The sequence below is a fragment of the Chionomys nivalis genome, chromosome 25 (assembly GCF_950005125.1).
Source record: "Chionomys nivalis chromosome 25, mChiNiv1.1, whole genome shotgun sequence".
NCBI lineage: Eukaryota > Metazoa > Chordata > Mammalia > Rodentia > Cricetidae > Chionomys > Chionomys nivalis.
In genome coordinates, this window is record NC_080110.1 from 5,131,052 (window position 1) to 5,148,481 (window position 17,430).

General features: G+C 43.8%; 1 protein-coding gene across 8 annotated transcripts in view; it reads right to left on the minus strand.

Moving 5' to 3' along the window:
• The window catches only part of Ano4 (anoctamin 4), a 308,453-nt gene that overhangs the window by 18,773 nt on the left and 272,250 nt on the right, over window positions 1-17,430 (minus strand). For all 8 annotated transcript variants that reach the window (XM_057757919.1, XM_057757924.1, XM_057757922.1 and 5 more), the window contains 6 exons: window positions 17,055-17,219; window positions 9,602-9,638; window positions 7,047-7,158; window positions 6,069-6,126; window positions 5,834-5,931; window positions 2,352-2,494 (listed from right to left, as the gene is read on the minus strand). In XM_057757919.1, the coding sequence (XP_057613902.1) occupies window positions 2,352-2,494; window positions 5,834-5,931; window positions 6,069-6,126; window positions 7,047-7,158; window positions 9,602-9,638; window positions 17,055-17,219 (613 nt within the window). The remainder of the gene's footprint in view (window positions 1-2,351; window positions 2,495-5,833; window positions 5,932-6,068; window positions 6,127-7,046; window positions 7,159-9,601; window positions 9,639-17,054; window positions 17,220-17,430) is intronic.

A 17,430-nucleotide genomic window follows, 5' to 3' on the forward strand; every position in this document is an offset into this window, starting at 1 on the left:
TGATATGCAGGACATCTGATAAAGGACCATGGCCCCTATGTGAGGCATAACCCACAGCTTGAGAACTGCTGTAGGCAGCAGAGTGTAACTGGAGGAAGTGGGTTATTGGGGTGTATGGTTAATATTTAGAGTGTGGCTCTCTTTCCAACCCACTATGTTTCTGCCTGCCACAGCATGTTCCTGGTGTGATGGACCATGTCCCTCATACCGGGAACTGAAACAAACCTCTCCTTCACTAACTTGTTCCTTGATAGACATTTTTTCCACAGTAATGAAAAAAACAACTAATACAGGACTCATATCTATAATATGTAAATAGCTTCTACAATCCCCAAGAAAAGGGCACACCCCCCAATCATGGATCTTGATGGAAATTTAAAGACACTATCCAAATGATCATAAGAATATGGAAGATATTTAGTGACATTAGTTACCACAACTTCAGATTAAAACCACAGTGAGATGCTACTATATACCAACTAGAATATTTAAATAAAAGCTCAACACTTTAGCGTATACATGGGTGTCCTCTCCACCTGCTCTAAGAACAGGATATATTTGTGTGTAAGCGAGTGTGTATGTAGTATTTCTAGAAAACATCACTTATAAAAAATTATTGGGTGAGTTCGGACTGTGGACAACGGTTGCCAAACTCTTGCCTGCACAGATGTGGCTGTTTTTGTGTTGAAATCTCTGAAAATTCATCTGTAGACTTGAGATTTACATGCTTTTTATTACTTTATATTGTAATCCAGCAAGTTATAGCATTTAATAACATAATAAATCCAGGAAACATCAAAGCTAAAACGAAAGGAGGCAGGTAGGATTCCTGTGTCTGTGATGCCCCTGGCATTGTTTCAAGCTGCAGTGTTACCACGGGGGCTGCAGCATGCTAGCCACGCAAATGCTGCTCTTTTAGAACCATTATTGTTCATTACCTTCTTTATGAGGGAAGAGTCCACTAAGAGACTCAAAATTGGTGATTTCTCTTAATGAATTGCCTTTATTAAGTTTTATTATTAATGCCCGCATTGATTTCTTTCCCAAGTTATATCACTCTGCCGTTCTATAATTGAAACTCTAAAAACATCAATAGAGACTTAGGACAGAAGCGATCTAAGAAACATTAAGCATCAATTCTACTGCTCCTTTAATTTTCAAATTTTCTCAGCTAGGATTGCTTCCTTCAGAACGGATTCATCTTGTCTGGCTCTACTTTCACCTCTAGATTGTTGAGCTTAAACATTAGACTTTTAAAAGAAGCCAGAGGGATGGGGAGAGGGAGAGGGGGAGAGGGGGAGAAAGGGAGAGAGAGAGAGAGAGAGAGAGAGAGAGAGAGAGAGAGAGAGAAAGAAACACACACACATTCAGTGTATCTGACTATGGATCATTATTATCATTTCCTTGAGACTAACTTGGCTTTGAATCTAAAGAAATCTGATTCCTTTATTAAGTGTAGTCCAGGACAAGCATTCCTCGCTTCCTACCATTCTCCTCCCACAACAGAAATGGCTGCCTCGATATACCACCCATGATTCATGCGTTGGCAACTGTGACACTTCCTGGACTCACGCGTCCTATCTCTGGCTCTTCCCCATTAGCCCATGCACCCTTGAAAGCTGCGCACTGTGCCGTATTCCCTTCCTGTGCCTCTGGTGCCAAGTGTAGTTGTTTCTTTGGCATCGAGCAAAGCTTCACAGATGTCAGCTGGATGTGTGAGTCAATCACTTTGAATCACTCTTTCTGGGTTTTGATGCTCTAAATTTTCCAACATTTTTTTTCTTGGCTATTTAGTTCCATAATAAGGAAGTGTAGGGAGTTGAATCATAGGAGGTCTTTGGGCTATAGGGTAGAGTCTTCGAGAATGTCATGAATGGGTTACTGTGTGTGTGTGTGTGTGTGTGTGAGAGAGAGAGAGAGAGAGAGAGAGAGAGAGAGAGAGAGAGAGAGAGAGATACTGAGCCCAGAATTTAAAACATGCTAAGAAATCTCTCTGCTTACTCACAGGCTACAACTTGAGCCCCTTCTCATGGGTCAAGGAGAAGACACCATACCGTGAAGGGTTGGAAATTACTGTCTGCTGAACATTGCTCACGTGTGGTGCTAGGGAATCTCACCCGGGGCCTTGTACACACTAGAGAAGCACTCTACCACGGAGCTAGAACTCCAAACCCGGCTTTGATATCTTGAGGTTTTGTTTTCTCTTACACTGTATTGCTTGGAATGCCCTTACACCAGAACCCCTTACATGAATGGCCAGATGATATCGGATGCACTTTTAACTGAGTGTAGCCAGAGAGCAAAGGCTTGCATTCATAATCATAATCGACAGGAAAGACAGATTCCCATACTCATTTCCAGGTATTCATCGAAGAGTCCATAGGCGTTCATCGGCTGAAGGTTGTAATCCTTTTCCCACTGTGGGAAGTTTATCTTCCTTTCAGTCCCGTGTTCCTGTCGGACTTTTCTTCTGGTCCACCAATTCTGAATTAACCTGGGTGACAAGATCAGTTTCTGATCAAATACACACGATTGTTCGTAAGACTTAAGTAATGGGAAAGGAGAGTTAGCCTTGGCTAAAAACCAGTTCCCCTCAGGCAGGAAGCTATGTCCAGAATCAGAAAGAATTCTGAACCCCGAAAGCACTTCTATTTGCAAGTAGACAGAATGGGTGAGCAACTCATTTAATCATCCACGAAACGGTCTCGTGCTTAGAAACAGCTGGAGGGAGGGCTGAGAGCAGCTTGAGCTGACGTAGAACCAAGGTGACACTCGGGTGTTCCAAGGTTCAAAGGTTAGAAGGTCTGGGTCACACGGCTTAAGTCTGTACCTATCCCCATTAGTGGTCCTGTCACCGGTGTTATTATGATCAGCATATTCTGACTGCAGGAACCTAGAACATCTAAAACCATAATCCTCCTCCTCCTAGGCATTCAGGTTCCTAGAATTCCTTAAGAAGGCTAGGCTGCTTTAGACTCAAGCTTGATGTGGTCCCTGACTCCAGGGGGATGCATTGTTGGGAACAGTGAGACCCCAGATCCTGAATTTCTTGTAATCCCCTGATCTGAGTACCTGATCTGAGGGGGGGGGTGGTTTAGCCAAAGGATTCCTCAGCAGAAGGATCAGCTGGGCTGCTAGGGAAGCCAAAGAGGTGCACGAGCGAGGTGTCTTCCATGCACTCAGCTGACAAGAATGAATGTGCCACGGGGGTATGGCAGCTGGGGTATGTTATTTAGGGGACTGCTGAAGGAGCAGTGGTTTCTGACTGTTCCTGGGGTCATGGCAAAGCCACTCCTAGAAGTCCCGAGTCTGATATGGTCACACACCTCTGTTCACTTGAGGGGAAGAGGGTGTGTGGGAAATAGTATGAGGAACCAACAGTCTCTGGGATACTTGAATCTACCTGTCTTACAGACTTAAGTTGCTCTCTTGTGTTCCCTGTAAGCCAGTATTCTCCTGAGGAGAAGCTGTCACTCTCTCCTGAGTACAGGTTCAATAGAGTGCTGGCCAAAGTGAATCTAGGTGCAGTAGAGACCAAAAGGCTGTGTGGACAGGAGGGTCTTCTGCTTTATAAAAAAATTAGTGGGGAGATGTTGGGAGCAGTGAGACCCCAGATCCTGAATCTTTTGCAAACTTGTTTTCCCCTGATCTGAGTGCCTACAGCTGCTCTGAGCACGAGACCTTCAGGAGTTCCTGATGGCAGGAGAGTGGTTTCTGGTGGGTTTGGCTGGGGAGTGGCTATCTCTATATAATCTGCCCCTGAACACAATAAAGGGGGCATTCTTGGGGAATTCAAGGATGATCCGTGTCGCTGTCTCTCTGTCTGTGTATTTCAACCTCCGGCCCCCTTGCCCGAAGCTCGCGAACTGGGTGCCAGCGCACAGAGCGCAGACACGGGGGTGCGGCAATGCATCTCACTCTGACACGTGAGGCTGAGCTGTTAGCCCTCAGTGGCATGCAGGAGTCCACTGTGTAATATGAAAAGAGATTGGTTTTAAACATAAAGCAAAGAAAACCAGCCCACAAATCACAATCCCAGAGAACCTAGACAACAATGAGGACACCAAGAGATCTAATCTACATGGGAAGTAGAAAAAGACAGGCTCTCCTGAGTAAATTGGGAGCATGGGGGACCTTGGGAGAGGGTTGAAGGGGAGGGGAGGGGTAGGGAGGAGAGCAGAGAAAAATGTAGAGCTCCAATAATAATAAAAAAACCATGTCCTCCACGTCCCCAAAAGAGACCCACAAGAGAGAGAGAGAGAGAGAGAGAGAGAGAGAGAGAGAGAGAGAGGAAGAGAAGGAGGAGGAAGGGAGGGAGGGAGGAAATGGCACAGAGGAGGCTGGTCTGTGGGCTGGAGCATTCCAGGAAGAAGTGACAAGTTTTTAGTATCTCCCGGCATGGAAATGATAAAAGTATGTCAAGTGAGGAAAAAGGAGGGGTGGTTCTCAGACCCACTCTGTTCATCTCAGCTCTGCTGTATATCCCCAGTCACCCTCTGACATTTCGATTAAATTCGACTTACCATTCCATAAAGTCAAAGGTCATACTTCCGCTTTGAGTTTATTTTTTTAAAGTCTTAGAGAAAACATTAGACACTTGGAGTGAGACTTTAAAACTAGATAATTGTTGGCCTTGCATCTGAGAGGGCCCTATGAGGTTTTCCTCATTCAGTGAGTCCTTGGCACCTGTTCTAGCTGAGTGGTCCCTCCAGAGTCACTGAGCTGACACAGAAACCAACTGGGATGGAATCCCTTCAGACAAGCTAAGCAGGAGCGTCACAGAAAAGTTCAAGGTCATCTTCATTGGAATGACACAGACTTCTCACTGTTGTCAACTAGAAAATCTTACCACTGGGTGACATTATTTTTACTGATGAAAATGTGTTCTTTTGCATCTCTGACATTTTCTCCTTTTCCAAGTTCTGTAGTCTGAATTTACAGTACTTTTCTTTCTTTGTTTTAAAGTAACATTCTGATTTATCATGGGACTAGGGAAACAAAGATCTTGGGAACAGATAAATAGCTAAGGACCTGCAGTCCTGGAACCCAAAGAGTCTAAGACATCATTAAATCATGCTACATGCACACAGCCAGAGTACATGCATGCATAGAGGCCTCATCAAGAATGGTAAGTCAGTGAGGGTGACTACTGATAGGGGACCAGGTTCCTCTCCCTGACCGAGAGGTTTTGGGTAGCACGGTAGGCAAAGAAGAAGAGGAGAAGGAGGGGAAGGAGGAGGAGAAGGAAGACAGAAGAAGAAGATCAAAGAAGAGAAAGAAGAGGAAGAAGAGGAAGGAAGAAAAAGGAAAAAGGAAGAGGAAGACACATGAATTTGTTTGGATGGGCAGGGAGGTAGGGATGGATCTAGGAGGATTTGGGAGATGAGGGCGAAATGATTAAAATACGTTATATGAAGTTCTCAAAAAATTGATAAAATTAAAAAAAGAATATTTAATTTGTATGAGTTGGGCTAAACCTAGAAGAGCCACTGTTCATTATTTTTAACTAAAAATTTATTGTTGTTGTTTGTGTATGTGTGTGATGTGTGTAGAATGTGTACCACGGCACACAGAGGTCAGAGGGTAATTTTGGCTCAGCTGGCTCCTTTCATCTTCACGTGGGTTCCAAGAGCATCTGATTCATGCTGTCAGGCTTGGGTGGCTAAAGCCTGTACCTGCTGAGCTATCACACTGGCCCCCAGTGTTTACTGTTCTTATGACTGCATTTGAATGTGCCCTGTGACATACACGGTTAACTGCTGAGTGCATCATGCTGAGTGCATCATCAACTCCGAGTCACGCTGCCTCTCCATGAGGTCACGAAGGTACTCACGGGTAGCCAAGTTCCATGAAATTATTCCAGGTCTGCTTTAGCACCATTATAATACCCATTTGCATGCAGAGATCAATAAGGCATCCGCTGGGGTGGCACTGTGAGGCAAGCAAGCAGAGATACAGATCAACAGAGAGAGGGGGAGGAGTGGCAGGCTTCCGCTCTGCACCGAGTCGTTTAATGGGACGTTGAATGGGGGTCTGCAGAAAACAAGAAATCAAGGGAGAGTACTGACCTCTTCCAGCCTCCACCTGTTTATCAGTCTCAAGTAGGCACCTGGGTGTCCTGTAAATCTTCAACACAGAAGCAATTCGTTAGCATTCTGTAGGTTTAGGCTTTGGGTGAACACTACCTTCAAGTAAATGATGGGTATCTGCAGGGACGAGGGAACCCTCCAAAGCTGTCTTTACTTGAGCTTCTGGAATTCTCCCAGGAATGTTTCTCCTCTGGCCTCCCTGCCTAGCTGCTGAGGGGGAGGGGCCCGTTCCTGTTGTTTCCTGTGGTTTTGGACACTTTGCACTCAACACGAAGAGCCCAGGCCTGTTTAAGCAGCAGCTACGTTCTGTTCCTGCGTTTGCCCACAACTGATCTTTTGGATAGCAGTAGTATTGGTTTAGTTATTGCACAGTCCTTGGCTAGAGTTCCAGGCTGCTGAGATAGCTAAGCAACAAAGGAGAGGCCACCACATCCATCCTACCAAAGCGGAACTCCTGGCCTTGTCCTGCTTCCCGTCTCCTCAGATGGGATGGGCCAAAATCAGCATCAACACCACAGAACAGGGGATCCCTCCCAAGTTTTCATCCCTGCTGGGTTTTGAAGTACCTAGAAGTCCCTGGCTTCTCATTTCTACCCTCTTCCCTGTTTGGGATATCCTTCTGCGAAGCCAGGGACATCGGCCATACTCCAGTTTGCTTTTCCTAAAGTCACTTACTACCTTGGTGTGACATCCACAGGGCTGATTCAGGTGAGATGACGTCACATACTTATCAACTGTTCGCCTACATAAACTATCTTTCTGCTGTTTATCTGTACAATAAAGGAGGTCCAGGCACTTTCAAGTAGAGGCTGTTTCCCAGGAAGTGAGGTGGTTTTGCCATTTGGGAAGGGAAAGGAGGTGGCTGATCTTCTCTTTCTACACTCTGATCACCCTGGCCAGCTGGCTGAGTAAGCCATTCTCACCAGGACTAGGGGCTCACAGAGAGGTGCTCCTTACCTTCCGAGGAAGAATGCGATGTAAAATGTGGAACTGTTCAGATTGACAAACTGGAAAAGAAACATTTTCAGGGTGAAGCTGTTCTCCCACTCAGATTCGGTGCGAGGCTGTTCTGTGGGCAGAAGGGAGCAGGGTTTGAGAGGCTGAGCATGAACCCTGCTCTACCTCCGGCTCTCCCGTTCCCCCACCCACCCCCCGTCTGAGAGGGTCTTCAGGAGGCACAGGGGGCTCCAGTTTGCCAACAGTTGACCGACTGTGCACCAGACCATGCAGAAGATAGACCTCCCTCTTACAGACCAGCCCAAACAACAGTGTGGTCTCAAGTGGCTGCAGGCACCTCTGAAGGAATTGAGCATCCAGATTTTTTTTTTTAAATATTTATTTATTTATTATGTATACAATATTCTGTCTGTGTGTATGCCTGCAGGCCAGAAGAGGGCACCAGACCCCATTACAGATGGTTGTGAGCCACCATGTGGTTGCTGGGAATTGAACTCAGGACCTTTGGAAGAGCAGGTAATGCTCTTAACCTCTGAGCCATCTCTCCAGCCCCCGAGCATCCAGATTTGATTCCGCCCGGTGAGTAGGGCGTACATAGCGTCAGACCCCCACTAGGCTCCCAATGATGCTTTGTCTCAGCACCTAGATCTCACGTCATGTGAGGGAACTGCCAATCCCAGGATACCGGGCATGCTTGTCTCCTAGGCTCCTACCCTCATTTACTATTTCTTTCATTCTCATAGATAAAAACCAAAGGATGGCTTCATCTTTAGAGTTCCCCGTATATCACTATCTGTGGCACCCATCTGTGACAACCTTAGTCAGGGGCCAACTTGACACTCATCATACTTTGACTTCCATGATGCAAATATCCTTTGGACACTATGGCATGAGCCAAAAGATGAAGCAAGTTTCCCCTGAGGCCAAGCGTCCAATCTGACATCTCACGTCTGATCTACTTATCTTTCCCGAGGAGCTGATGTCTAAGCTCAGGCAAGGTCAAAGAACATGTATGTAAGGCAATAACGTTTTCTCAATTGCTACATTCCCCCAAATTTCTAATTGTGCTTTTAACATTTCACCCCACAATTGCTTTTCTACGACTTAAGCTCGGGATGCTTCCTGAGAGCGTAACTGAGAAGGGAAGAGGGGAGAAAGGACCTCAGATCTAAGATGATTGAAACGTCAGTGTTAGGACAAGGCTGTGCTGCTGGGAAAGGAAGAAACAGGGAACACTTCTCAATGGGTTTAGTTTCACTTCTGCTGAGATCCTAGTTATAGGTGGAGGTTTTCTTGGTTGGCTGGGGGCTGGGTTCTCATTTATCTCAAGTCATATGTTGGCCATCTTCGATTCAGTTGCTCCTGGACACAGCCTGCCAACGGGCAATTCCCTTTACCTGGCTAATCTCTTTTCTTCTTGGTAAAGGCATAGTGGTGATGGAAGATGTCAAATGACATGGCCATCTTTGGATAGGACATAACAACTCAATAAATGGATTCGGTGGTGTAATGACGTTTCTACAAAAACTACTTTGGAATGTATCCCCTTTGGACAAGCTATACACAGGAATATATCAAAGCGAGCTACCAGTGAGAGCATGTGATTTTCTCACTGGCTGTAGAATAGCCAACATCTCACAAATAAAATTGAAGCAGTTTTTATAGCTTAAAAAATGTAGTAATGTACAGTTTATAGCTGGCTACCAGATTGTTCTAGTATGTTCTGAGGCCAGAGAGGTGTCCTTAGAGACAATTTGTCTACAAAAATGTCTTTCCACAGAAGTCCATCACCGTTGCCCTGACTACATTCTTGATCTAAATGGTCACTAGTCTCTGAAATGACCGATTTTGAGAACCTGACGCCTTTGCCTTTTTTTTTTTTTAAGCATTGTCCTGGCATGTGTCAAACTCTTGAGCTAATATCGCTCTTCTGCTCCAGCCTTCTGAACTGCTGGAGTTCGTGAGTACGCCACTGTGCCTTGTGGAACCCACCTGTAATTCTAAAATGGAGGTAACAGGTAGCGAATGCTTTTGAAACGATCCTGGATCCTTCCAACATTGGTACTTTTGCGATGCTATTTTCTGTGTGTACATCAGGGAAAATATCTACTTGCTTATGGCACATAAGGGATAAACCAGGTTTGAAAAGTATAGATTGAAAAGACCTTATTACTAGACACATTTAAATTGTTCTGCTGAAGGGAAAGAATGAGTGTGTGCTGCATGCAATTCTCAGTAAATGGGGTATTTTTTTAAAACACAATATTTTTATTAACTCAGAATTTAATATATACATTTAATGTATTTTGATCATATTCATCCTCACTAAGCCTCCCAGGTCTACCCTCCACCCTGTCCCAATTTCATGTTCTCTTTTGTTAAAAATAACCCACGGAATCCAACTTGTGTTGCCCGTAAACTCATGGGTGTGGTACCCCCAACTGGATAGCGGTTGGCCAACCAGGAGCCACAATGGGGCTGTTCATTTCCAGAGCCTGGGAAAGGAAGCTCTACTCTCGATCCCAGAGTGCCTTCCACAGCGGGCTTGTACTCACCTAGATTGGTCAGGAGAAGCGCGACTTTTTCATAGAGCTGTAAAAGAAATTCCACACCTTTAGCAAATGAGCGCTAGGTGTTCTGAAGCCCTATAATTACAGAGAAGATCGGCAATCAAGTCAGGGGCGAAACCTTTTCTTTCTTTACAGTTCGAATAGCGGAAGCATTGTGAGCAAGTGCACACTTTTGGGGATAACTGGAAATGTGTAAGGTCTTTCTTCCTGATTGTAAGAATCATGCTTTTTGTTTTGGGGTGGATAATTCTGTGGCAATGAGACTAGCTGCCACTAATTACCAGTTTCCTAAGTGAGGCTAGGCCATTCATCACATTCCTGAGCGTGGACAGCTGAAGGCAAAAGTCCTGCTTTGGTTTCTAAGGCAGGGTCTGTCATCTTACCGTTGTGGAATGCTGTGGATTCTGCATTACGACACTCTTAAAGGCTGGAGCGAATAAGCATTGTGGGAGACTCCCAGAGCATGTGGTTCTGATTCTCTCTAAGTGCACGGGACACACCCTTGACTCACCCAGCTATCTGACTGACAGAGGGGGCCCTCAGAGGGAATGTAGGGTGTGTGTGTGTGTGTGTGTGTGTGTGTACATGTGTGTATACATACAGGTGGAGAAGATAGTTAAAGAAAATATAGTTATCAGAGATTTTCCAGAGGAGACGTAAATTGAGAGAATGAACACTGCCTTCTCTGAAAAGAAAGATGATAAATGAAAATGATAATTACATTAATGGGCTGAACAATATGAAAATAAGATCACACAGATCAAAGTACTTATCAATTCCACAGGCTGAATGCCAGCATTCTTTTTGGGAAGGTGTCAGGTCTGACCATGTTGCCTCACCTCTCCTTCAGATCACACTAATTGACACTAAAGTCGTTCCTAATTTCTGATTTCTCTTCCCCAAGATTCTTGTTTACTGTGGAGCCTTAGACTGTATGATTCTAAACATTCAGCAATGGCTACTTGCTCTATTAAGGCAAATGATTTTCCTATACAACAAGGCACTGGGCCGAGCTCCTGGGGTCCAGCTGAAGTGAGGGGGGAGGGAAAATAGGAGCAAGGTGGTGGGGGTTGTCAAGATCATGATGGAGAAACCCACAGAGTCAGCTGACCCAAGTTAGTGGGAGCTCATGGACCCTGGACTGACAGCTGGGGAGTGTGCATGGGCTGAACCAGGCCCTCTGCATGTGGGAGACAGTTGTGTGGCTTGGTCTTTTTCTTAGGCCCCTGGCAGTGGGGTTAGCGTTTATCCCTGGTGCATGAACTGACCTTTTGGAGCCCATTCCCTATGATGGGACACCTTGCTCTCAGCCTTGATACAGGAGATAGGGGTTTGGTCCTGCCTCAACTTGATGTGCCAGATTTTGTTGATTCCCCATGGGAGGCCTTACTCTCTCTGAAGAGTGGATAGGAGCGGGGAGCGAGGGGGAGGAGAAACTGTGGTTGGCATGTAAAATGGATTAAAAAAATTAGAAAAAAACAAAGATGTAATTACTAAAGCCGTAAGATGAACTTTTGCACACAGAAACCCCAGCTCATGGAGTCCACTGTTAAAAAGAGATTGGTATAATTACAGCAAGAAATTATGTGGTATAGAGTAGTCATATTTCCTTCGACCATAAAAACAAGATCTCTGTAAACAAGAGATCAGAATAGAGACTCCAGTAAAACTTCCGTTCGTGTTACAGAACATGCTGTCATTAAAATTGCTTAATTACATAACTGTCAAAGAGTAACACATCTGTCTGGCAAAATACCTTCCTGAAAAGTATAATTTTGGTTCTCAGTTTATTCGTTATTGTTTTCAAATAACAAATCTTTGTTAATTTGTGACATTTATCTCAAAGGTCTCTTGAGCTGGGGATATACCAGTCACCTAGGGGTGGACACTGAAAAAACTGGCATTAAAAAATAACATAGACATGAAGACATGATTTGTATAGGCTTTTTGGAAGGCAGCTGTGTGCTCCACTATACCACCAATGCCCGCTATCTTGGTTATATATAACTACTACTATGTTAACTTTTTGAAAAATACAGTATAGGGAAATGAGAGAAGAGAAAGAAGGGGGGGTAGGGAAAGAGAAAGAGAAAAGAGAGAGGGAAGAATAGAGGGAGGGAGGAAATGAGGGACATAACAGACATGCAGGAGACCTTGGCTATGTATCATAGATATGTATCACGTATGTAGAGAGAGCTCATTGTAAGTCAGGGGCCTTTAGGTGAGGGTTTGTGTAAAACAGCTGATTTCTTATCAGGCCACTGAGATATTAAAAAGATTGGATGGTTTATTCTGATAAGGTCAGCAGAAAAAAATTAGTTTCCAAACTTAATGAAACAAATTATTTTCCCCTCTTTAATTCGATCCTTCCTTGTTATATAGTGGAATTCCCTATCTTTTTATTACTTGTAATCTAAAGCCCATTTTATTTAATACGGTCATGGCTACTCCTGCTTCCTTTTAGATCCCATTTGTATGAAATATCTAATACCATCTCTTCACTTCCACCCTATGGGGAAAGCAAATTTCTTTAAGAAACATACAGTTGGAGTCTCATTATAGTATCTATTCGGCCACTCTGTCTTTTAATGGAGATCTTAATCCATTAACATGTAAGGTAATTATCCCAGGTTAGATCTTGCTTTAGCCATTTTATGACTTGTTTTACAATGTTATCAGATACTGTAAATTATGGTTGATAATATTTGCAATTGACACAACATAGTCATGTTTTAAGCTAATTTTCAAATAAGACCACTATAAACACTTCTAATTTGATCATATCAGCCTGATAGATATTTGTGAATTTGTTTTAACATAAGTAATATTTCCTAATTTATTATATATATAATTTATTTTATATTATACCAACATTATGCTTCCCACTTTTTAATAGCATGGCGAAATATCTGATTCAAATCCATATGGCTGAATAAAAAGAGTTTTTATAGCCTCCATCTTCCTCTCTTGTTGGTTTACTTAGTGTGCAAGCATGATTTTGACATGCCAGTGGGTCATTAGTGGGGCAGAACACAGTTGAAACAGGGGAGAAAGAGACAGATGCCAGCCTCCTTTGCCCCTCTTTGGAGCTAATTATCAAGACACTGAATAAAATACAAATCAATGAACGTGTCTTAATCAGTCATCCAGAGGCAGCAGAGTGCTCGGGCTCAGATAACTTGGTAAATACAGATTCTATTTTTCAAGCACATTCACGAAAGTAAATACACATCATAGGATCTTAGAAACAAGCATCACGTATAGATGTGCTTCTTCCGTGAAGATCAGACGAACTCAGCAAAAAGTCAGAAACAGGATGTGTTATTCAAAATAACTGCACAAAATTTCAAGTAAATATAAAAAACAATCTATTCCTCAAGGTTTTTATAGTCAGTTAATAAAAAGGGTTAATAATTAACAACTAAATCTTGTGGACTTTTTTTTTTCTTATTTTGAAAGGCCATTCTGGTCAAAGATTTAAGTAGCCCAAACCAATTTAGAGAGCTGTTAAAAAATTACTGTATTCCTGGCTAACAAAAATATCCTAAATTGAGTTTTTTTTTTTTTTTTTTTTTTTGGTTTTTCAAGACAGGGTTTCTCTGTGGCTTTGGAGCCTGTCCTGGAACTAGCTCTGTAGACCAGGCTGGTCTCGAACTCACAGAGATCCGCCTTCCTCTGCCTCCCAAGTGCTGGGATTAAAGGCGTGCGCCACCATCGCCCGGCTTAAATTGAGTATTTTCAAAAGTCAATAGAGAATTTAGTTTTTCTACGCTCTCGGCTCAGTCATTAGCTGGCCATCCATTACGCTGCAATTGTTTCCCAAGGACTTAAATTATTATGTTTTTATATTCTGATGAAAACTCTTCCAAACTACATTACACACTTGGCTACTCTCATAATGGAACTCACGAAGCTTCAGGGCAAACGGCAGGAGTGTAAAATGTTGCGGGAATGGGAAACAGAGCCGAAGGGGGGTGGGGTGGTAGGGCAATTGGCCACTGAACAAGAGAGCCTTGGATGTGGCTTCTTCCTGAGTTCTTTCTTTCTTCCCCTTCCTATGGCGCGTCACTGCCGGTCTCACCAGTAGTTTTTAACTCAGTAATCTTATGCTATCTTAGTTTTAGACTGTCTGGAAAAAAAAAAAAGGAATACCAAGAGTGTTCCCATTGCACCTAAAATGAAAGCATATCTGGAAGTGATTCCTCTGACCGACACACTTTAGTTTAAGTGTGTGGGTTTCAATAGGATGAAACTTTGTCAGAAAATATATCAATAGATTCATGGCTCCTATCTCACCACCAGCAATGTTTTGTAATGTCAGCAGCTGAATAATTAGCCCACTCCACACACCCTCTTTTCCATTTTGGTTTACTTCATCTTTTCTTGGCTGTCTTTTGAAGTAGAGATGACTAGACCCTGCTTTCTAGTTGCAGGAAGTATTATTTCTCTGACAAGGGCCCCTGCTCCACACATGGGGACAAACACAATGTGCATGAAGATCCAATGCACACAGTCCTTTATTTCTTATGGAGATACATAAATCAGATTGTGATTATTTACTGTAATTAGTGCTGGGGATAGACCCCAGGGCCTTGTGTAAGTTCAATGTCCACTCTACTAATGTGTTACATACCTAGCTTGACATTATATTATTATTATTTTGAGACACGGTACTGTGTAGCTGACCTCAAACTCACTAAAACATAGTTGAGCCTGGTCTTAAACTCCCAATTCTGCCCCTGGCTCCCAAGTGTTGGGATTACAGACGTTGTCACCATACCCAGTGTGTGACATCCCAGGGACTGTGTCAGCAAGCACTCTGCTGGCTAAGCTACACCCCCAACTAAATTAAGATTTTCATAACCACTGTAAGGAAAAGGCATTGGTTAAGAATACAGTAGCAAACATTCGTTCACTGCACTCCACGAAGACCCAGACGCTTTTAAAGCTCTACTGTGTGGTTATAATGAATCGCCCCCTTCACAACATGTTTCCTGCAATTAGCAAGGGGGCCAAGCTAGAGAACACGGAGCACCGAGGATGGCCAAGTATCTATTCTCGGTCTCCATAGGATGAAATGGCCACAAAATCATCGCACCAAACAATTAACAATTGTTTGCAATTTTTTCAACCATTTCTGATTTTGAAACATCAGTTTCTACACTAGGCACTCCCTGCGATCTAAAAATCACTGGCAAGGAGTAATCCGCAATTTATCAGCTCAGCTATTACTGGTTCACTTGGTAATCCTAGCTGAGGTTGTTTATTATTGGGTAGTCACATTCTCTTGGGGATTACACAGCGGTTATTGGTTATGGAACTCAGATATTTTTCAGAGGTCTCCCTTACTAGGTGTGATTTTTTTTTTTACTTTTTAAAATAGGTTTTTAACTGAAACAGGATTATATCACTTTCTCCCCTCCTTTTCCTCCATCCAGGCTCTCCCCAATACCCTTTTTGGAATTCCTCCCATGAACCCCCATTCTCAAGTTGATAGGCTCTTTTTCTGTATTATTGTTACACACACACACACACGGAGCCAACCTGCTGACTCTGTCTTTGTTCTTGACAACCTAAAATGTATACCTGTTATACCTGTGTGGTAGCGGGACGGTGTTATGTGGCCTTTGGAAAGTCCCGGTCCACTTGTGAATATGTTAGCATTTCAGCATGAGTCATAATGACGATGCAGTTAGAATGAGCATGAATGGAACAATAATGATTTGGACATCTAATTCATGCCTGATGCCGTGCTCAATACATATATTATCTCAATTATTTCCTACTCTAAACCTCGAAGGTCAGTGTTCTTATGCACATTTGACCGCAAAGCCTAACCTCGTCAGCTGTTATTTTGTTGTTGTTGTACGAATGAAAATAATTTATTGCATTCCTGCTATGTGCCATGTGCTTCCCCAGACACTAGTGCCTAATAACAGTACAAATAAGCCAAACAGAGAGAGGGCTCTGCTCCTGTGGACCTATGCCGGGAGAAGATATTAAATGAAACCAGGAGTATAACAGAGGGTGATACATTGTATAGAGAAAAATAAAGCAGGCATGGAGGTAGGGAGCCATCTGATGGATGTCAGGGGCAAGTTACAACCTGAAACATAGTGATGGGAAGCCTTTATTAAAGAAGTAATATTTAAATATTAAATATTAAAGACCAGAGGAAGGTGAGAACGTACCCTATGCAGGCCCTGGGGAAGGGAGGGACAGAATATTCTGGGAAGAGGTATCAGGAAGGAGGGAGGAAGAACACTTGAATTTTTCCTCTGAGTGAGAGGAAAGCCATTGAACTTATAAACCTTTAGAGGAGTCACGTGACTGACCTGCATGCAACGGTCCATGTGGTTTCTGCACTGAACCAAGATTGAAGTGAGCCAGTGTAGACCAGTTAGAAAGCCACCGAGACAACCCGGAGAAGAGATGCTGGGGACTTGTCCCAGGGATGTGTGAAAAGTAGCCCAATTCTACCTTTGAACTTTGACCTCCAGCCTTGCCTTGTTCGTGTGTGAAATTCCAGATGCGTGACACCACATCTGGTGTGGGTACATTTTGGTGGGGAGAGAAATGGATGCATGAAAGATATGCTAGCTCTATTTTAGTCTGAACATCTGTAAGAGAGAGGCATTGGGACCAGCTGATCCTCAAGGGAAAATGGGAGCTGTATTTGAAAGAAGAATGGAGAAAGCGGGGCTTTCCAAGTTGGTTCAGCACTAAAGGCACGTCCAAGTCTAATTACCTTAGACACATCCTCAGTACCCACATGGAAGAAGGAAACAGTCAATGTGGTCCACAAGCATACCGTATTCTGCATGTGCCTGTTCAGGCATCCACACACGCATTCACATACGCATGCATGCACGCACACAAACAAATATAACAAAAGAGATTTTAAGATGGGAGTGTTGGAGACTGCCTGGAAGGCCATTTCCCATGCAAGTTTGATGTTCAGAGGAGAGATCTGGCCTGAAATACACGATTGCAGGAAGTCTGAGAACGGCATGAGCAGTGTATGCATACATCCTCCCGACATTTTCCTCAGGGGGTAACCTCGAAGGACGTGTCGGATCCTGGAGGCTCTATGATGCTCTGAATGAAGGACAAAGGCCGACATTGCTGAGCTAGATTCCAGCCTCTGAGCCGGACTGTCTAAACACACTCTTAGGTGTCACCAAAGGGAAAGTCGGTGTTGTTCGACAGAATAAACAAGGGAACTGAGGTTCCGGGAGGTGGGTGCCTGGTGTAGATGGTCCTGGAGCCTGGGTTTGAACAGAGTCTTTTAAAGACCCAGATCTACATGTCTAGCCACCAGCGCCTCATCACAGACCTTCTGCCTTGAGGTCAGTCTTTTCAGTAACAGACAAAAACCATCACAGCAGCACACCAGCCTCCCCCATCCTTTTGGCTTGTCGCCTCGCCGCTCACTTACCACGTTTAGCAGCATAATGATGCAAAAGTTGATGCACACTGCAGTCCCTGTGGTTGCAACCTGAGAGTTATTCCTGATTAGTGCCCACTTAAAGGCGGCAAAAGTGCTGACAGTCACCACCCGGTAAATGACGATCCCGAACACAGCCGCGATCACCACGCAGATCTAGAAGGAAGACGGAGGAAAGCCGGTGAGACCTCCATGTCAGGTTTCAGGAAGCAGATTTGTGTTCTGATGAAGAGAGAAAACCAAGTGACGGTAATTCTGCTTCCACAGTGCCCCCACGAGAATGTACGCTTTTCCCATGCAAGTTTGGTGTTCAGAGGAGAATACTTTCTCTGGATTTTCCAACAGAGTAGAACAACCACACAGCTTG